General features: G+C 45.9%; 5 protein-coding genes across 8 annotated transcripts; 3 read left to right on the forward strand and 2 right to left on the reverse strand.

Annotated features, from left to right (window-relative positions):
• The first annotated feature begins 509 nt into the window (after positions 1-509).
• srprb (SRP receptor subunit beta) lies at positions 510-2,859 on the forward strand. The gene is made up of 7 exons (XM_084020263.1): positions 510-715; positions 1,047-1,141; positions 1,265-1,342; positions 1,426-1,508; positions 1,596-1,732; positions 1,835-1,889; positions 2,021-2,859. Exons 1-7 carry the CDS (start codon positions 547-549, stop codon positions 2,229-2,231), a joined length of 828 nt encoding a protein of 275 aa, XP_083876389.1. The 5' UTR covers positions 510-546; the 3' UTR covers positions 2,232-2,859.
• Positions 2,860-2,948: 89 nt separating this feature from the next.
• wdr53 (WD repeat domain 53) lies at positions 2,949-6,021 on the reverse strand. Of its 2 annotated transcripts, none has more exons than XM_084020259.1 (3): positions 5,888-6,021; positions 4,339-4,834; positions 2,949-4,244 (listed from the first exon to the last, which is right to left on the reverse strand). In XM_084020259.1, the coding sequence occupies exons 2-3, from the start codon at positions 4,825-4,827 to the stop codon at positions 3,579-3,581; spliced, it is 1,155 nt and encodes a 384-aa protein (XP_083876385.1). In that variant the 5' UTR covers positions 4,828-4,834; positions 5,888-6,021; the 3' UTR covers positions 2,949-3,578. The 2 variants fall into 2 exon arrangements, with proteins under 2 accessions (XP_083876385.1, XP_083876384.1); XM_084020258.1 differs by lacking the exon at positions 5,888-6,021 and adding an exon at positions 5,408-5,560.
• Positions 6,022-6,102: 81 nt separating this feature from the next.
• On the forward strand, positions 6,103-9,688 carry neu4 (sialidase 4). Of its 2 annotated transcripts, none has more exons than XM_084020256.1 (4): positions 6,103-6,174; positions 7,015-7,268; positions 7,690-7,945; positions 8,274-9,688. In XM_084020256.1, exons 2-4 carry the CDS (start codon positions 7,068-7,070, stop codon positions 9,257-9,259), a joined length of 1,443 nt encoding a protein of 480 aa, XP_083876382.1. In that variant the 5' UTR covers positions 6,103-6,174; positions 7,015-7,067; the 3' UTR covers positions 9,260-9,688. The 2 variants fall into 2 exon arrangements, with proteins under 2 accessions (XP_083876382.1, XP_083876381.1); XM_084020255.1 differs by lacking the exon at positions 6,103-6,174 and adding an exon at positions 6,277-6,410.
• A 500-nt stretch (positions 9,689-10,188) lies between these two features.
• Positions 10,189-14,987, forward strand: lxn (latexin). Of its 2 annotated transcripts, XM_084020260.1 has the most exons (8): positions 12,529-12,782; positions 12,883-12,970; positions 13,066-13,239; positions 13,320-13,382; positions 13,822-14,002; positions 14,190-14,326; positions 14,534-14,596; positions 14,690-14,987. In XM_084020260.1, exons 1-8 carry the CDS (start codon positions 12,544-12,546, stop codon positions 14,804-14,806), a joined length of 1,062 nt encoding a protein of 353 aa, XP_083876386.1. In that variant the 5' UTR covers positions 12,529-12,543; the 3' UTR covers positions 14,807-14,987. The 2 variants fall into 2 exon arrangements, with proteins under 2 accessions (XP_083876387.1, XP_083876386.1); XM_084020261.1 differs by lacking the exons at positions 12,529-12,782; positions 12,883-12,970 and adding an exon at positions 10,189-10,568.
• On the reverse strand, positions 10,720-19,848 carry gfm1 (G elongation factor, mitochondrial 1). Its single transcript, XM_084020254.1, has 18 exons — positions 19,679-19,848; positions 19,357-19,509; positions 19,148-19,280; positions 18,159-18,363; positions 17,590-17,706; positions 17,201-17,351; positions 16,660-16,814; positions 16,492-16,576; positions 16,262-16,399; positions 15,861-15,962; positions 15,721-15,777; positions 15,488-15,625; positions 15,057-15,139; positions 12,130-12,292; positions 11,888-12,032; positions 11,645-11,805; positions 11,506-11,559; positions 10,720-11,144 (listed from the first exon to the last, which is right to left on the reverse strand). Exons 1-18 carry the CDS (start codon positions 19,751-19,753, stop codon positions 11,013-11,015), a joined length of 2,247 nt encoding a protein of 748 aa, XP_083876380.1. The 5' UTR covers positions 19,754-19,848; the 3' UTR covers positions 10,720-11,012.
• Positions 19,849-20,247: the final 399 nt, after the last annotated feature.

Here is a 20,247-nt window from a genome sequence, read left to right on the forward strand (position 1 = left end):
GGTCCATTTCAGAGTAACAGACAAGATCATATTATCTGAATAGTAGAACTGATGTGTCAAATGTAAGCTGCATTTGGTGTTACAGCTGGTGGAGCATATTTTAGCTTATAAGCGTTAAATTGAAAGCACTGAATCATAATGTATTGTTCATACAGTGTGTTTTGTCCGTAATGTCTAACAGTAACAGTAACTCCAGCTTTCAAAAGTAGCCTGGTGGCGTAAAAAGTAGGCTACACTATTATTTTTTAAAGTAAAACATTGAAATATTCAAGTAATTAAAAACCTCAAAATTGTGCTTAAGTTCATCACTTGAGTAAATATACTTTTCCTGTTTTGACTCTTGATGTTTCTTTATTTATCCCTGGAGGAGATTGTCCTCCATATTTAAAAGTATAACTTATTTTTGTTTGTTGTGACTGGTTCGTCAACAGTGAGGGAATAAAGTAGATTTCACCGGCGGCAGCGCCCCCTGCTGGCCCTCCCGCCTCTGTACAGGCTTGCACCGGGAAGGAGACGTGTCCCAGATTCGGCTTCTTGAGCGGACTGATGGAGGCAGACAGCACCGGTGGCAACATGGAGGGAAACGCAGACGTGGAAATGGCAGAAAACCAATTTGAACCTTACATTGAATCTCTGCGACAGCAGCTGGAAGACCAAGACCCCGTTTTTCTGATCGGAGTGATCGTCGCGCTGGCGGTTGTTGTCATCACCTGCGGTAAGAAGTTACCGTTAGCACGCTAGGGTTAGCTTAGCAGGCTAGGCCTAGCGTTAAAGCGTAGCATCGTTGGATAAAGAGTGTCTGGTTGTTGGGAAGCGGCTTTGCCAGCAGGGCATTCAGTGTTTTATTTAATGTTAAGTTGTTGTATAAATACGTGCTTCACAATGTCGTTAGCCGAGTTGTCTAGCAAAGAAGCTAACTGCTAACTGTCAGCTACAAAGCTAATCGATATTTCCCACGGAAGTCCTTCAAGTTACTTGATTATCGGTTGGTAGAAAACAGGGGGTTTGAATACAGTATTAAAAAGTGACTTGTGTTCTCTTTCCAGTGTTTCTGAAGTACTTTCTCTCCAGCAAAACGGTCCGAAGTGCTGTGCTGCTGGTCGGACTGTGTGACTCCGGGAAAACCCTTCTTTTCAGCCGGGTGAGTTGAGGTGAAACGCCAAACTCGCCATGTTGTCCTCCCACCACAGGGTGATCAGAGACGAGGGGAGGGTCCGTGGCTAATCTGCTGTCTATCACTGATTGTGTATCTGTGTTTTGGTAGCTGCTGTCGGGAAAGTTCAAGCGGACACAGACCTCCATCACTGACAGCAGTGCTCCATACAAAGCCAAAAACGACAGGGTGAGTTAAGAAGTTCATCATCAGGCATCGTCCCTTCATGATGAGCAGTGTTGACAGGCGTCCCCTTCCCCTCCTGTGTTCAGGGCTGCACCTGGACTCTGATTGACCTGCCAGGACACGACAGTCTTCGCTCTCAGTACCTGGAGAAGTTCAAGTCTGCAGCCAGGTGAGAACCGAGTCCTTTAGTCTCGTAGGTGAGGTACGTCAACAAGTTACTTCCTGATCACATCTCTCTCTCTCCTCATCGCTGTAGAGCGATTGTGTTCGTTGTGGACGGTGCCATTTTCCAGAAGGAGGTGAGAGACGTAGCAGAGTTCCTGTACACCTTGCTGACGGACACTGTGATCTCCAGGAACGCCCCGACTCTCCTGGTGGCGTGCAACAAACAAGGTTCAACAACCATTTTACTGTGAAAAATACACAATGATCTAGACTCTACGTCTTAATTTTCAGCCTGTTATATGGAAGCATCATTTAATCTTTATTTTACAGATATCACCATGGCAAAATCAGCTAAACTGATTCAGCAACAGCTGGAAAAGGAATTGTAAGTACAGTAACTATTTGCTTGGCATTAGTTTTTTTTAATCTTAGTAAATTTCCTCAAGGTCTCTAATGTGAGCTGGAGATGAAAACCACCAACCCCATGATTAATATTTGACTCCTTGTTTCTCTTAGGAACACCTTGCGAGTGACGCGCTCTGCTGCCCTGAGCTCTCAGGACGGCTCTGTGGGCGGCAGTGTGTTTCTGGGGAAAAAAGGCAAGGACTTTGAGTTCAGCCAGCTGCCCGTGAAGGTGGAGTTCCTGGAGTGCAGCGCCCGCGGCTGCAAAGGTGAAGAGGGCGACGCAGATATCGAGAACCTGGAGAAGAGCCTGGCTAAACTGTGAAGTCAGCAACTCGACATCCTCGGTGACGAATTTGACTCGGGCACAGACCTCGGTAACCAAGGAGGGATGACATCTCGGTGGAAGATTTATTTGACAGGAGGAACCAGTCAAGCATGTTCCTGTCTGTGCTGGCCGTCAACGTAAAGCTTAATTACATTAAAAGCTGGAAGAACTCTGGAGACAGATTCAATCAAAAAACACCAAAAAGACTGAAAGTTATGCTAAATGATGTGGCTGTTTATCAGGTTGCTCTGCAGTGCTGAGAAATGATCGTGTGCTTATTCAGTGTAAATCTTACTGTGAACTTTAAAGCGCTTTATTTGACTTGTTTAGAAAAGATCTAGTTTAATCATTTCTGTAGAGGACAGTACTTGTTGTTGCTACAATTTAAAGAAATTACAGGCTGTCAGATTTTCACCCAATTCTGTTTTAAATACGTCTCATCTAGTGTGATTTATAAGCTGCCCTGTGAGAACAGATGGGCTTGAATTGGATTTATTTCATTAACTTGAACAGTTAGCTTTGTGCCTTTTTTTCTTCTGTTATTCTTATATGCAATTATTGTTTGCATTCATGCAATGAATGTATGAATTTATTGAGTTTTTGTTTATAAAGTTTTAAAGCTTGATGGTGATGCAAATGAAGTCCATGAGAACTGCACATTTAGTTGAATGTTGGAAGATACAGTGTTTGGTGTTTAAGAGATTCAGCCTGTAATGAAAAATAAGCTGCAAACAGGATTTAATCAACACGTAGATAAAAGAAAAAATGACATGGAGATAAGCTGGGTGTTGGATCACAAGGCGCTCCTTTAGATTAACTTTAAATCTCTTCAAATGTCTTTAGTCTGTTTGAAACGTCACATCTTGGGAACAGCTTTCAGTTCATTCGCTGTCTTTGTAGTCCGACACCTGGTTTGAATTGAGACATGCTTTTTTTTTACTCTACAAAAGCACCACAGGCTCAGTTAAACATGCTGATATTTTTTCCATCTAATGTGGTAGTTTTACACTCAACAAAAATGCATCTACTGCTAAATATATTTCAAAGGATGCTATTTTTTTTAATGGGACCACACGCAGTTAACAAACTCCAAACGAACCATGTTCACTGAGTAAATCTGGCCTTAAATGAGACCCGAAAAACACACAACTACACATTTAGTTTGTTGAATGTTGAGTGAAAACTCATCAAACTGATTTCTTTGATGTTTGCCTTTATAAGGATCTATCTTCCATGCTGCCAGTTCTAACTGCATCAAACACACGAGTACTCCGAAGAATTTCAACAATGAAAACTAATAATTCTTCAAAATATTGTTAAACCATAACAAGAATGAGAGAACAGCTACAGCTGAGACAGAGGGTAGACCGTCAGACAGGAGCTCTGATCTGCGACCACCACACTGGGTTCTCCTTTCAGCACAGCAGGGCACAGCCAGTTCACCTTGTCCCCGTGACTGATGCTCAGTTTGGGTCCTGACTTCTCCTCGGTCACCTCCTCTGCACTTGCTGCCACTTCATCCTCCGCTTCTTCTTTCTCAGCTTCAACCTTCTTTGCTTTATCCTGGGATTGTTCTTTCCTCCTGGCCTTGCTCTTACCCTTCCTGCGCGGGGCTGCCGTCACTCCAGTTTTGGCCGTCGTCTCCGGAGTCACCAATGGGTGCTTACTGAGGTCCCACAGGGTGACCTGGCCGTCATTCCCCCCGGTGACGAGCCAGTGAGGGTGGGAAAGGAAACTGACAAAGTGGGCTTGCGAAGCCCCCTGACTGTGAGCCTTGACTGCTCCCTGCTGTTCGAGTTTCGAGCCGCTGCCGATCCGCATCAGATGCACGCGCCCGTCCTCTGCTGCACATCCCAAAATGTTCCCACAGCTCGCCACCGAAACACAATGGACCAGTGGCGGGTTGAAAAGCTGACCGGGACGCTGCTGGTGGTCGTCTTCTTCCTCCGCTACATCCTGGAGGTTGAGAGTCCAAAGAGGCCGTGTCTTCTGCAGACCCCACAGCATCACCTGAATGGACAGACACAAGATGAAGCCGATCTGCATTAGAGCAGAAATGTTGTCAAATGTAGTCTGGATACAGGACACACATTATCTCCCTTACCTGCATGTCTAGTCCAGCAGACACCAGGTTGTTGGGTCTGTGAGGCCGAAAGGCCACAGAGGAGCAGATGTTAGTGTGTCTACGAAGAGTCCTGCACACTTTCCCCCCAGGAAGCTCCAGGACCCGGACTGCCCCCGAGTCGTCAGCCACTGCCAGGGCTGAACCCGTCTCGTTCAACGCCAAAGCATTGATCTCCTCCTCCCCTGCACCCTGGAACTCCTCCACCCGGCCCTTCAGGTGTCGTGGGTCGAGCACACTTACCGTGTCACCGTGTGACACGTACAGCAGGGCCGGAGCCGCAGGCGAGAAAACAACACTTGTGCTGTCCTCTTCCCCGGGGAGGGTGAGGCGGCCTACGACTGTCCCGTCTGGGCTCCACACTGTGACCTCTCCACCCTCAGAGCCTGAAGCAAGGAGACCCTCGGGACCCGGGGACGTCCCAACACAGAGGATGGATGTGGAGTGGCCTTCAGACCACTGCCTGGCCATGCTGACCCTACCAGGTTAATAAGGAGAAGACAGACACTCTATGAGGCATGACAGCGTTGTATATCAAACAGAGTACTAACAAAAACACACACACACACACACACAAAGCAGCAGTACTGAATCATCTAAAAATATATAAATGCCCATTTGCCATTTGAGTGAGCATTTCTATTTTCTGGTATTTCATAGATTAATGAAAAATTAAATTCAATATATAATCAGCAGATTGATAATGAACAGAATCATCGGTTGAAGCCCATACATGTTTATAACTCATGAAGGTAGGTTTACTGCTATTTATTAAACTTAATTCGTTTTAGCTACGTCACGTGTATTACACCAGCTCACACGTTTCACAATAAAAACAATCAAAATGAGATTATACATGACAATAAAACACAACAGTCTTGGCTGTCTAGACCTGCTAACTCGTTAGCCTACGAGCTAACATGTAAATTATCTGTTCAGACGACGGCTTGGTTGCGAAAATAAACGTGACGCTGTTCATATGCTGACAGAAAATAAGTCGGAACAGCGTCGGGACATAATTAATATCTTTAAATCCCCAGAATGTCGCTACCTTAACAAGTGTCGTCAAAACTTTGGCGCATGTGGTGTCGGGTCGCTCATTGATGACATCATATGTGACCCTGGGGTTTTTATGCCCTGTGTTTCGCGTGGCAGGCGCCTTTCTTCGGCAGACTTAATAATCCATCCTTATAGCTTCTAATAGCGGACTCTTAACGCCAACATCTGCTCTCACCCTAATCGACATTCCTATAGCTCTAATTTAAATGTTTAATCGATGGAGATGAAAGGGAGGAAGTGCTGCCTGGAAGGAAACTGGGGGTAAATTATCCCCACTCAGAGGCCAAAACCACACATTTCCTTTGCTACATACCAGTGAGCCCCCTAGGAAGCCGTAAAGTGCAGAAAATAATACAGCAATGTGAAAATACATGAGTTTATTTGTGTAAACTGTAAAGTAGGTCTACTTTTTACATGTATCTTTTACTAGAAGCACTGACAGAAAAGCAAGCAGGACACAAAGGAGGCAAACCGTTCAAATCGTTGTTCAGCAGGCCTTCATTTCCACAATGGCTGCTCTCGCTGATTCATCCAAAGCTGCATGTAGATCTGATGAGTGCGGTCCATTTCTGGGTCAGTGAACAGCATGCCACGCTGCTGCACTGAATAGGGAACAGAGAGGAGAGGCCACGGCTTTCAAGCCCCCGCAAACTAACAACACAAACTCATCACACATCACACTGTCAACCCAACATTCAAATGCTGACACATTGTGCTTCATCCTCACAGAGAAGCAGCAGTCCTCACAGCACTTTGAATGTAAGTACTCTGCAGTCATTCACAGGTTTCTGGTCAAGATGCTACTTCCTCTTTCTGTGTAAGGATCATGCAATCAGGAAAGAACGTTCCACAAAGATGGTGGACATGTTGGATGCAATACTGTAGTTCCTGAAATAGGCAGTGTGAATTTGTCAACAGGTTTAGTCGTACACCACGTATACAACAACAACCAAAAAGGAAGTTCTTTCTCTTTGATTTACTGAAGCTGTCGTAATGTAAGTGACATATTTTAGAGATTCATATTTAGGGGATTTTGCTTGGATTTAAATGTATTTAATAGTCTTGCAGACGTACTGAAGATGATGCAGTATCTCTTAAAGTGAAATAAGACATGAAATGTGCAATTATTGTATATGTTTAACTTAATATTTACTGTACATAAATGTGCATTTGAGGGGCTGCACGGTGGTGTAGTGGGTAGCACTGTTGCCTCACAGCAAGAGGGTCCTGTGTGGAGTTTGCATGTTCTCCTCGTGTAAGCGTGGGTTCTCTCTGGTTCTCTCCGGGTTCTCCGGCTTCCTCCCACAGTCCAAAGACATGCATGGGGATAGGCTGATTGATGACTCTAAATCACCCGTAGTGTGAATGTGAGGGTGAATGGTTGTCTGTCTCTACATGTCGGCCCGGTGATGGACAGGTGACCTGTGACAGCTGGGATGGGCTCCAGCCCCCCCAATACAGGATAAGTGGTAGACGATGGATGGATGGATAAATGTAGTTTATAGTATACATTAACCACCTGTTGTTTATATATACATGTATGCCCATCATATTTATTTTAGCACAGTTTGACCTGTACGTTTGTTTATCTTTGTTTAGCATTGTTCCTTGTCAGAAGTTTTGACGTGACCTTGGAATATTCACCGGACAGTATGAGGTCGCCCTATTTCCCAGCGAGGTCAGTGCTTTTCCACAAGGAGCCCAACGGCGTGACGTACAGAGTCCCAGCGCTGCTCTTCCTGTCCCGCTCCCGCTCCTTCCTGGCCTTCTGCGAGGAGAGACTCAGCCCGTCAGACTCTCAGGCTCACCTGCTGGTCATGAGGAAAGGCACTTTCTACAGGAACTACGTGGAGGTCAGCGTTAGTCACTGTGTCTGAACTCTGCAGTGCCCTGCAGCCTGAAGTACTCTGCAATTATTGTATTTAAGTACAAGCCCTTGTTAAAGGTTAGAAAGGTTACAGAGGAAGAATGAATGAATGAATATTCATTCCCGTATATGGCAACCACACTTATACACAATCAAACACAACAATAAGCAATAAAGTGAAGTCAGGTGTTGGTGCTTGAGATTAATAAAGGAAAGAGAGTACAAATAATAATAGTGATAGTAGTAGAAGAAAAATATTTCTATAGTTAAGCTCACAAAAAATCCAATAAGTGAATCTCCAGTTTAAAAGATGTGAACCCTTTAATTTCGAGACACCTTTGCTTTGTGTTCATCCATAGCATTCTGCTGTGTTTTATATCCTTTCTAATGCCCTCCCCTCGCTGCAGTGGCAGGACATGCGTGTGCTGGGCAGTGCTTTCCTGCCAGGCCACCGCTCCATGAACCCGTGCCCAGTGTTCGATGAGTTCACGGGCACCCTCTTCCTGTTCTTCATCGCCGTCCTCGGCCACACCTCCGAGTCCTACCAGCTGGTGACGGGGAAGAACGTGACCCGTCTCTGCTACATCTGCAGCACTGATGACGGAGACACCTGGAGTCCCGTCACCGACCTCACCACGAGGGTCATAGGAGAGACGATCAAAGGTCAGGCCTTCGTGGGTAAATAGAGGTGACCTAGGGCGACATCATATATATCACACAGAAACCTTCATTATGACAACAAAAATCCCAAGTTAGATTAAAATAACAGGCGTATTTCCAAGGTGGCAATCTGAATTACTTGCAAGTGCTCGTTCATAACACATTGCAGAGGGTCTGCTTTTTCTAGGGCCCCCCATCCCAGGGGCCCCAGTGTAACCACACATGTAGGTTTTGTTTGACTGGATTCAATGTGAACTTTTCCTATTGAGGCCTTGAGATGATGCTGTTTTACGTTTGGTCAGGCGATCATTCATGTCCCTCTGTCCCGCAGCATGGGCCACCTTCGCCCTCGGTCCGGGCCACGGCATCCAGCTGAAGTCCGGCCGGCTGCTGGTTCCTGCCTATGCCTACCACATCGAGTGCAAAGAGTGCTTCGGACAGCTGTGCCAGACCACTCCCCACGCCTTCTGCTTCCACAGCGACACCCACGGGCGGACCTGGCGTTTCGGGGAGGCGGTGCCGGTGCCGGAGAGCGTGGAGTGTCAGATGGCGTCGGTGGACGAAGAGGACGGGACTAATGTGCTGTACTGCAACGCCCGCAGCCCTCTGGGCTACAGGGTGCAGGCCCTCAGCCTGGATGATGGAGCAGCGTTTCAGGAGGGCCAGTTGGTGCAGCGGCTGGTGGAGCCTCGAAACGGTTGTCATGGTAGCATAGTGGGATTTCCTGCCCCATTACATTTATGCCATTCCCTTGACCGTTACTTACACCAACCCGTACGTCACTCCAGACACTGGACGTCCTCCGTGGCTGACTCACACCACACCAGCTCCACTCCCACCTTAACACCCCACCATCCAGATTTCCTCACCCCCACCTGGGTCGTATACTCCCACCCAACGTGGACCACCGCTCGCAGGGATCTAGGCGTGTTCCTCAGCCTGTTCCCCCGGGATCCAGACAGTTGGCGTGGCCCGTGGGTGATCAACGAGGGCCCCAGTGCCTACTCCGACCTCGCCTATCTGGATCTGCCCTCCTCGCCTGGCGCGCCGCCTGCCGTGGCCTTCGCCTGCCTGTTTGAGTGCGGCACCAAAACGGCCTACGATGAAATCTGCTTCAGCATCTTCACGCTCTACGAACTCATCGACAATCTGCCCCGGGAGGTGCAGCTAGGAAATAACAATCATGAATATAAAACACAGCAGAATCCGGTCTCGGAGACGGATACGAGTGGACGTGATGATCAAAGTGCAGCACTTCATCATCAGGTGCCTCGTGGGAAGAAGAGCAGGCTGACTAAGATGTGCTCTGTGTCTTAAAGTGAAGTTTTTCACCTTTTAATAGAGTTAAAGTCCAATATGTTTTTTCTATACACACTCAATGGACACCTTATTAGGTACGCCTGCACAATCTAATACAACTGTTCTGCCACAAAGTAAAATAAGATTGTTCAGGTGTATCTAATGAAATGTGAGTGTCCACCATTTATTAAAGAATATTACATTAGATACTATAAACAAGGGAATATTCTTGTGAGTAATGTAGTTTCTGTAGTGCAGCACACTGTAATGATTCCTGTTCATTATCCTTTAGATGTTGACGATTTGTCCATTTTCATTTTGTAGAACACATTAAGTGTCATTAAAGTTCTCTGTTTAAACTAGTTTAATGATTAAAAAAAGGAAATGATGGAGTTCATCTAATTGACGTAAAAGGAGTATGTTATCAGTCAGAAATATAACTGAGCTCAAGGTTTCTGCTCTGAGATCAGTCTGATATCTTTATATAACGTGAAGGAATATCCTACACATTGAATCTCAGGGGGATTGATATCACTCATCTTCAATCCAGCAAAACTAATTGTTCAAAAAGTGAGATACAGCAGGGAAGAATCAACCAATTTAAGAAATTACTAAAATACGAGAGAGTGTTAGTATTTCCTGTGAGGATATGTGATCGTGATGATCAGACTTTCCCAGCTGTCTTCTTGATGTTTTCATAACTCTATCATCTTACTCTGTGTACATTTAGCATTTAACCGTCCCAAATTGCCAGGACGTGTTTACATTCGACTCGCTGAACGTCCTGCTACATTTCATCTGGCAAGGCTGCAACCCATCAAGCTCGCATATTAATCACAGCTGCTCTAATGGGATAAGTGTTCCTAAACTAATCAGTTCGTCTCGCGAGGCTGTGGAAACATTTGGAGGCTGACAGCTTAAGTGAGTTGCATGAGAGCGTACGAAGTACAGAGCCAGATAGAGTGGAGCAGTTTGTTTAGTTAAGAGGGGAAAAAAAACAAACAGATTGTGCCAGGAAGACAGAAAGATCTGGACAGTGTCTACTTTCTGCTCCCTCCTCCGCTGTTGCATAACTCCACACCGACAGGAGGGTCGTTTCTCTTCCCGCTCTCTTCCACAGAAGTGGTTTTCACCCCCGTCCTCCAGCATCTGTGTGTTCCAGCTTACTAGAATGAGTCTGGGGATCGTCATCGTCCTCCTGGCTCTGTTAACTGGGGTGACTGGGAGCCCCACTGTGACCATCAGCCCTGGAGCCGACTCAGCGGACGTGACGCCTCATCCCAACAGCGTACCGGAGACAATGGAGGAAACGGAGACCGTTGGACAGGTGAGAAGGAACCAGCTCCAATGGCTTTGTGTGTTTCTGTTTTTCTGTGTGTGTAGTAGCTAATTATCTGAATTTGGTCATGATAAATATATACTTTAGTATAAGAAGCATCAAGTGTTTGTTGTTGAGTCATGAATGAGCTGCACAGAACTAGACTTTTTAAAAAGACGTGTATATATATCTATATATCATTATTACATCAGGGCCGTTCTGTACATAGTACAAAAGCCATTTTAAGCTCAAGTCAAGACGCTGAGCTTTCCTCATCAACAAGGTCAAATGGTGCTAAAACAAGGAAATAAATACGCTTTTCCACAGGGGTCAAACATCAACGGCTCTCAACACATTTTCAACCGTTATTGTTGAGTCGCGATTGATGACGGGTAGAAATGTGTGTGAAGATGGGGGACGGTGGTCTCAGTCCAGGAGGAAATATGACCGTGTTCAGCTCTTCCACTTGTTCTTCTTGGCAGGCAGCTGTCCTGTTGACTCCAAGTATTTGTGGATGAGTTCCTCTTGTGAAGCTGGCAGGCAGGGCTGGTATCGGCTGAAATCCATGGTGTACTCCCCTTTTCCCTGAATAAACAATGGAGGATGTTAGTGTTTGAAAATATGATGTGCTATGGAAGTTGTTGGAATTTTAAAGACTCTGCACTGATTGGAGGAGGTTGTTCCAACAACCAGAGAGGAAGACTGCAAATTCCTGGGAACTTTTTCCCCAGGTAAATAATAATAGATGTATGTTTTGATTAAAAGCTCAACTCGATTAAACATTCAATGCAGTAAAACGCAGTGCTTAGCTAATATGCAAAACGGTATTTATTTATGGGATCAACCCTCTATTAGGGAAAATAATGTTATCTTAAACAGGGTTAGTGTATAACTTAGATCACCTGATCTGGACTGTAATGGACGACAGCTTTGAGGTTTAACTTACTTCAGTACCAGAGCGGAGTTCTGTGGCGTAACCAAACATGTCATTTAGTGGAATCTGTTGGGAGAAAGTCAAACGAGTCAAATACAGATGATGATGAGGATAAGAGACGTTCTGTATGTGAATGATTGACTGGACTCACATCGGCGTACAGCGTGAAGTATCCCTCCGCTCCGTCCTGTCCCGTGATGACGCCATGCCGGCGGTTCACGCCAGCGATGACTGATCCCTGAAACTCTTGAGGCGCTACGATTTCCACGGACATGATTGGCTCCAGGATGGTGGCGTTGGCCTTCTCCATAGCTGAGGAGAGCGTAATGAAACGAGCATTAACGTACGCTGTAGATTAACGGACGTGAAGTCAGCTAGTAGCTGTTCTCCTCACCCTGTTTCAGAGCGCCCTCTCCAGCACGGATGAAGGAGATCTCATTGGAGTCCACCATGTGATTCGCTCCATCTTCCAGGACGAACCGGACTCCTGAGATCTTGTGGCCGCTCAGAGGTCCCTTCTCACAGGCCTCCCTGAAGCCCTGCAGCATGATGGGGGGGAAACACAAGTGATGGAAAGACAATTATAGAGCTGTTTTTTTTGTTTTTGACTACCTTTTACATTTAAGGAAAGCGAACCTTTTCAACAGCTGGTACAAACTGCTTCGGGACGTTCGTTCCGACAGTCTGGTCTTCAAACTCCAGCTTGGTGTGATGCTCTGGCTCAAGAGGTTCGAGGACTCCGATAACTTTACCGTACTGGCCCGAGCCGCCGCTCTGCTTCTTGTGAGTGAAGTCGAACCTGCAGGAAAATGGGACAAAATATCCACAATTTGAAGCAGCGGTGGAACCATCTGGAGTCTGTTTAGGGACCACATCCAATTCTGTTGATGCCCAACAGTTCTGACCATCAACAATGTATTAGACCTCTAGCTCGCCTATCAATGAAAAGTGAAACTTCTTTTATAATTTAAACTGGTGCAGTTGGAGAGTTTACTAAATTTCAGGGAGGATCTCCTCAGTCAGCTCACTCTCCGTTCTTTGTGTGTTTATATGTGGGGAAACGAGCAAAGTGGCTCCGGCCAATCCAGACAGCGCTCATCTATCGGCAACAGGGGGCGCTCATGCACAGGACAGGATGTATACAGAGGAAGGCAGGGGAAAGTTACATACAGGAAGCAGAGAAAAGAGCTCTGTCCCTTTAAAAGGAGTCAGTCCTCAAAGAGGAAGTGGGAAGTGATCTCTCCACTTGCCAAAGTAACAGACAGCGAGTTGCAGTATTTCAGTTACAGGCAAGTTTAGACTCCTTGATTTAATTAATCTGTCTACATCGTCACCCTGTACCGTTTCCTGAGACTCCTACTTGTTTGCTTTCCTTTCCACTTTTCTCAGTGTTTTCCTCGTGTCTGAATCTTTTCTTATCTGGAGAGGAACCGTTCCCTCCACCCTGCTGACACCTGAGGGTCAAAGTCCTTCAGGGGTTCGCAGCCCATCCCTGTTCATTACAGCAGCTTCTGTTTGAATGCAGTCTTTTCACCATCCCCTCTGTACTTGGTCTTTTCTCTGGAATAACAGCCAGAAGTATTAGTGGAAGAGGAGGCCGAAGAGGATGTGATGGCGACTGGAGAGCTGAACCCCAATCACTACCCGGCTCAGAGGGCGGCCAAAGTGGTCCAACACTACCTCAACACCCGCTGCGGCCCGTTCAGGCTGTTCGTACTGCACAACGTCCACAGCGGAAACGCAGAGGTCAGCCCAGCTTCAACGCTTTGGTTTCCAGTCGAGTTGTATCTCCACTAAACGACGGTGATTTCTGACTTCCCTTTCAGGATGTGGCCGACTCTGGAAGAAAGTATAAACTGGAGATCTCCGTGCAGGAGATGATCAGCAATGTAAGACACGCTTATTTATTGCATCGTTTATTGCATGTTTATACAGAGCAAACATTAAATATCTACTGATCTACTGAAATATCTATATTCTGATCCTGAACCAGATCATTGGAAACCCTTGACCACCCTGCTTAGCTCTTTTTTGGTTCGTCTTTGAAGACGGTTAAATTCACTTCTGAAATGAGGAGAGACATAATCTGTGTTTTACTGGCTGCATTTACAGTCAACATTTCAAGATGTATAATATCTGGTTTTAGAGCAAGCAGGTTTGACAAGATTGAACCACCAGTATATGAAAGGAGGCAGTGTGATGCAACCTTGACTCACTGGCTGCCATGGTAACACCTGGACTACGCCTTTGCTCTGTAACCCCCCCTTCACTTCTGTCAAACATGCCTTTCCCTCCATTTGTTTGATTTTGTCATCCACCATCCGACAGGCTACAGAGAAATGCTCTGCGGAGGTTTTGTTTCCGAGGGGAGACCGGCAGGGCCCGCCCCAGGTCCAGGTCCAGGCCTCGTGTGACGAGCTCCTTAACATCAACACTAAAGCTCAAGAGGAGGCCTTGTACCAAAAGTACAAGATGAACCAAAGCCTGCTGTCGGCACAAAATCTACCCGGTACGGCAAGGACACACACATCGCTGCTCATCAACACACAAAGTCACATGTTGCTCAACATCGGCAGTTTTGGAGATTTCAACACCGTTAATACTTGTGTTTGAGTGTTCCTCTGAATAATACTAACACATGTATACATGTGGCATAATCGAGCACTACTCATCCTCTGTAACACTCTGACCTCCAGACAGTTTCGGTCACATTGAAGCGGACGCCAAGCCTCTCTGGCACCTCGGCATCGTGGCCTCCAGCTTCGTCATGCTGAATGAATCCACTGAAAACACTCTGTACAACATGGCTCAGGTGGCCAACATCACACAGCTGGTGGGTTCGTCTTTCATCCGTCGTTGGGTCTGCCCATTAAGTAGAGCGATGGATGATAAAACATTTAAAGAAAAGTGCATAGACCTGCTTCAGACACATAAAACCACATGTTCTGCCATGACGTGAGCGTTTCAGCAGAAAGGAAGCTGCACACTAACCGAGCAGCGTTTCTCTCATTCGGCCTAATTGTTCCCTCGTCTGCTGCAGGCGACCGAGAACGACCAGCTGAAGTTTGACTGCCACGTGCTGCTGCATGAGATGGTGTCCCAGGTAACGGCTTACTATCATAAACACCTTTATGCCCTACGTGAGGTTTTACTACCCGATGTATATTCAGTAATACACACTGCGATACTTTTGCAGGAAATAATTCACTGGAAGCTGCTGTTCACCTGGTCTCCTCCAGAGGGAGTTAAAGTGCTGCAGATGGAACAGCTGCCTCACTGCCACGAGTGTGAAGAGCATCCAAACACAAGCTAAACGCCGACCTTCCTCACACTGCTATAACAACCAAAACAACCTTGATGCTCCCCTCTCGTATACAAATGATGGAGCATTGTTGATGAAAGTAAAAAGCCCTCATATATCATGATTGTGCTACGTCTGTAGTACTTTTGGTTGCTGTTGTATTGTAGGCATAATAAACAGGTTTTATACAGACTATCGCCTCAGTTTATGTTGGGGTGTGTGTGTGTGTGTGTGGTGTGTGTGTCAGAGGATCAGCACTTACTGCACAGGGCTGGTGATGGTCTCTCTGAAAGCCACTTTGGGCTTTCCCATTACACAGGGACAGTTGTATTCCCTCTCCATCCTCTACAACAACAAATCCAACACAAACACAGGTCAGATAGATCAGGATTAAACAGACAGCTCATTCAAACATAAGGAGACAAGATTTCCTGAAGTTTGGAGAGCTCACTCCAAAAACACTCATTTGGTTTGTGGTGCAGCAACATCTCTTTCTATCAATGAATCATTCACAGACATGTTTTCTTCTTCACATGGACTGAAAGGAGTTCTAAAAACGGTGTCATTTGGAAAAAACAAGCTCCAAAACTCCATAAACCGACTAGTTATGAAGCAGCATCAGTACAAATATGTCAGAATGTCTCCTTTAGTGCAGGATGTGTTGTATTAAACATGCAGAACATCCTCTGATACCTGGGAGTAGATTTCGAGATGCAGCTCCCCCATGCCTGAGATGATGGTTTCTTTGCTCTCCGTGTCAAAATGCACCCGAAACGTCGGATCTTCCCTGGTGAAACGGTTAATACCTTTGGAGAATTTATCCAGGTCATTCTGGTCAGAAGCAGGATAACAAGAGGAGAAAACGGTTAATAGACGTGCTTTGGACTCTAAAGAAGTATTTATGGGTAAATTAAAGTAGGTTTCACCTTGTTGACGGGCTTCATTGACATGGAAATGACAGGCTCTGGGACGTGAATGGACTCCTGTGGGACAAAACGGCAACAAATGAACACATCATTCTCCTTCCAACTTAGAGAAAAGAATAATTTCTAAAAAAGTGACTCACCATGGAGAGGTTAGCGCTGGTCCTGGATGTGAAAGTATCTCCGCTGGCACAGTCGATCCCAAACAGAGCACAAATGTCTCCTGCATAAACCTCATCCCCATCCTGAAAGCAGCGGGGAGAGAAAGCAAACAGGAATGATACAAAAATAAATAAAGTGTCTTATAGTTCAATAAAATATAGGACAGAATATTAAACAATTTCATGTCTTGTTTTGATGCAAGAAAGATGGAAACATGATACTCTGGTGTAACAGGGGATGTGGTTGTTATCTACACACTTGACTGGAGCCAAAAGAGGAACCCAACCATTTTAACCTGTCATGTTGCCGTTTAAAACACAAACCCACAGATGGAAAACTCAGACCTCTGACATCCTGCTGACGAAAGTCGGCTTGTTCTCACCTCCATCTGGTCAGCGTGAAGACGCACAAGCCTCTGAACTCTGACTTTCTTGCTTGTGCGCGTGTTGTAGATGTACTCTCCCTTCTTCAGACAGCCCTGGTACACCCGCACATATGTCAGCTGGCCAAACCTCCCCGCCTGATAACCAGACACAGCGCAGGAAACATGACGGATCAACATGTTTATTTTAAGAACAAAGATGGAGATACAGATAAAGAGTAGTGTCTCACCTCTAGTTTGAAGGCCAGACCAACAAACGGGTTTACAGAGTCTCTTGTAGGATCCATTTGAATCTTTGATGCTTCACTGGCCTCTCTAGCATGGGGAAAGAGCCGCTGACATGAGTTCACAACATTTCTAATGAAAGCCTCTACAGACAGACCCCGGTCCGTACTCACTCGTCATTGAGGATAGCGTAGTTTTTGACTTCAGTGGGGTTCGGCAGGTAATCCAGGACAGCGTCCAGTAGAGGCTGGACCCCCTTGTTCTTCAACGCTGTGCCCACCAACACCGGAGTGAAGAGACGTTGCACTGTGGCCCTGCGGATTGCAGCCTGGAGGACAGTGAGGAGAAAAGAGACTGAGTGGTGAACTCTCACAGGAAGGCCTGCAGACACTTTTCTTTCTAAGCTTTCTAAGGTGACCACATTCAAAAACACAAGAGCTCATTTACTTGTTATTTAGGGGTTAACCATATACTCTTCAAAATATCAGCATGTTAGCATTTTGACTGTAAGCATGGCATTAGCATTTAGCTCAAGCATAGCTGGAAAGTCATGTCAGGAGTTTATTGTGAAATTATTTTCAAACTAATGATGAATCTAATGTGATTCATAGTTTGACAGGTGTGAGGTGCTACTCCTGAGAGATTAACACTGTTCTGCACTTTTTCAAACACATTTAAGGCCTTGTTGTCATCTTAAGAAAACCCCACACCAACCTTCAGGTCGCCATTGGTTGGAATCTTTTCTTCTAAGAACATCTCTCCCAAGACTTCGTCAGCGTTCGCCACACACTCCACCAGCTCCTGCCTCCTGTCTGCCGCCTCGGCACGGAAATCTGCCGGGATCTCATCATAGCGGATATTTTGACTGCAGGGGGAAAAAACAGCTCGACTCATTTTGTTCAGGAACAATCTCAGTGATAGAAATGAATCTTTTTAGTCTGATTTGAACGATTTGTCGTCTAGGACATATAATTATAATAGCCAAGCTGCCAATTAGTCTCACATGTGGTGAAAACTATTCTTGCTGCTAAAATTCAGTGCCAGACAAAAAATACACTATAAGGGAAACAGATCTGCGTGCTGCCACAAGGGGAACCCCTCACCCAAAAGGTCCTTCAAAATATAAGCTCCGCTCCTCTACGAGGTCGATGATGCCGCGCATGTTGCCCTCCAGGCCCATGGGGATGTTCACGAAGGCTGCGTTGTGGTTCAGCTTGGTTCTGAGGGAGGCAAAGAAAAAGACTGAGCTGAGAACAGAACTACAGCTGATTACAACATGGTTGATTACATGTCTACAGAAGAGACTTCAGACATTACTGTGTGGACCATACAAACACGGCTGCAGTAGGTCTCCCTCCTAGTTTTTCCACATCCGTTGTTTTCAAACTAGTAAATACTCAAAAGTTCAGGAAAGGCATACTGGACACATGTTTAAGTTATTATTAACAAACAGCTGGGGGATATATGGATTTCAATCTATATTGTGATCTATATTGTGTCATCCCTAGATCAGACCATATTGTTGTAATAAAATAGCATCTCTGTGACATCATCACAACTGAGGTATCAGGTCAAATCTTGTGATGGCTCTTTGCGTAAGGTTCAGGTGTGCCCTGGTGTGTGTGTGTGTGTGTGTGTGTGTGTGTGTGTGTACTACGAGTGTGCAGCGTGCCTCATCTGCTGCAGGGCTCGGTTGGGGTTGGAGCCCATGCGGTCCAGCTTGTTGATGAAGGTGAGGAAGGGGACGTTGTAGCGCTTCATCTGTCTGTTCACCGTCATGGTCTGACACTGGACTCCGCCCACCGCACACAGCACCAGCACGGCTCCGTCCAGCACACGCAGCGCTCGCTCCACCTCAATGGTAAAGTCCACGTGACCTGGAGATGCACGGACAGCCATGGTTAGAGAAAACAGACTGTATGCACCGCAGAAGCCACAATTTCGACGGTAACGATTCTTTCACTTCAACATGGCCGACCATCGCAGATGTGGTGCCTAGAACCTGCACAGTCCAGATTAAATAATGACATCACTTAAACCACAATAGCAGCAGCTGTCTGTCCAGACAGGCACAATGACCTTCACCACAGATAACACTACATCTGTTATTAACGTTTTCTGTTCTTTTACGTTCTCTTTTGTGGGTTTGTTGTCCATTACTGTTAAACAGTAAAGACTTGGTAGAAAATGAGGACAGATGTTTTAGACAGAGATTACACTTTCATCTGAGCATTTTACTGCAGTTCAACACAACATTGAAATGTTGAGGGCCGTCTCTTACAACTTGGACAACTTCTGACACTGAATGGACAGCCAGTTCAGAAAAGACATGAAATCTGTCTCTTACTCATTGTGCACTAAATGTAGTAGGTTCCTCTTTATGCTTTGGAAGAATTCAGCTTGAATCCATCCATAAACATTGAGTCATGAAGAAATGTCTGAGCCAAAGCTTTTGTAAATTGACCCTGCATATAGGGGACTAAGGTCAGGGTATGTCAGGCTCTGCTGCTCCGATTTGGACCAATCATTTTTAGACTGTCCCCAAGTCCCCAAACTTAAATATGAATCCATTACAGTAGCACGTAAAGGAAAGCCCTGCATTGTTACCGAGCTATACAACCACATGACCGAGAGCCTCAGATCCAGTACAGTTTTTAGCACCTGGCGTGTCAATGATGTTGATGTTGTGACTCTTCCACATGGTGTACGTAGCAGCAGACTGGATGGTGATGCCTCTCTGTCTCTCCAGCTCCATGGAGTCCATGGTGGCTCCGACACCGTCCTTCCCCTTCACCTACACGCCGCAGAGGAAAAACCGTGAGTGATAACCTTACCTCGCCGTGCACAAACACTGTCCGGCCGGTGCTCACCTCGTGAATATGGGCTATTTTGCCGGTGTAATAGAGGACTCGCTCGGTCAAGGTGGTCTTGCCCGAGTCGATGTGAGCCGAGATGCCGATGTTGCGGATCTGCTCGTTGGGAATGACCCCGGAGGAGCAAGTCCGGCAGCTGTTGATGAGCACCTGAGGAGAGAAAGCAGAGGAAGATCAATATCCAACCCCTTTCTGTCTGTTTACCTATTGTGAAATACGAAGGGCCTGTGGGGGAGCACTTTAGTTTGGGAGTGGGGGGGTGCTGTCAAATGGGTTCAACCGCAGGCGCCTATAGTTATCTCATTTTACCCGACATTACCTGTTTCAGAGTGACGCTTCCTGACGAGAAAAGATGCGTTTTGGTCAAACACAGACCCGCTTTGAGTAGTCTCATTTTGGCAGCCCTTTGGAGGACGGGGTGGTCGTATTCCTTCTTTTACACAACCCCGACTCTAACAACCCGGTGAATGTCACGCCGGGGCCCTGGTGGTTGCGTGAAACGCTACTTCCGCACCTACGGAAACACAGATGTGCCAAAAATTATACAATGAAATATTTGCGTTTATTGGAAATAAACAATGTCACGTTTGAAATAAGCCTAGGAACCTAAGAGAAGACCATTCGCGAGTGATGTGGATGTTTACTTGTTCAGTACGATGATACAATTATCCAACAATGTTCGAGAAAACGCAGGATTAAAAAAAAGGCACATGCTGCTTTCAGGTACCGTCAGAAAACTCTAAAGAGCACGCACAAAATGTTCAATATCAAACCGATAAAAGAAGAAAGTATGAAGTAGGCTAAACAATCCAAAAGCAAAACATAAACACAATGTAAGATTACGAATAACGTTTTATTGCAAGTGGGTTGGGTTTTAATGTTTACGGT

The sequence above is a fragment of the Eutrigla gurnardus genome (assembly GCF_963514095.1).
Source record: "Eutrigla gurnardus genome assembly, chromosome: 10".
Classification (NCBI taxonomy): domain Eukaryota; kingdom Metazoa; phylum Chordata; class Actinopteri; order Perciformes; family Triglidae; genus Eutrigla; species Eutrigla gurnardus.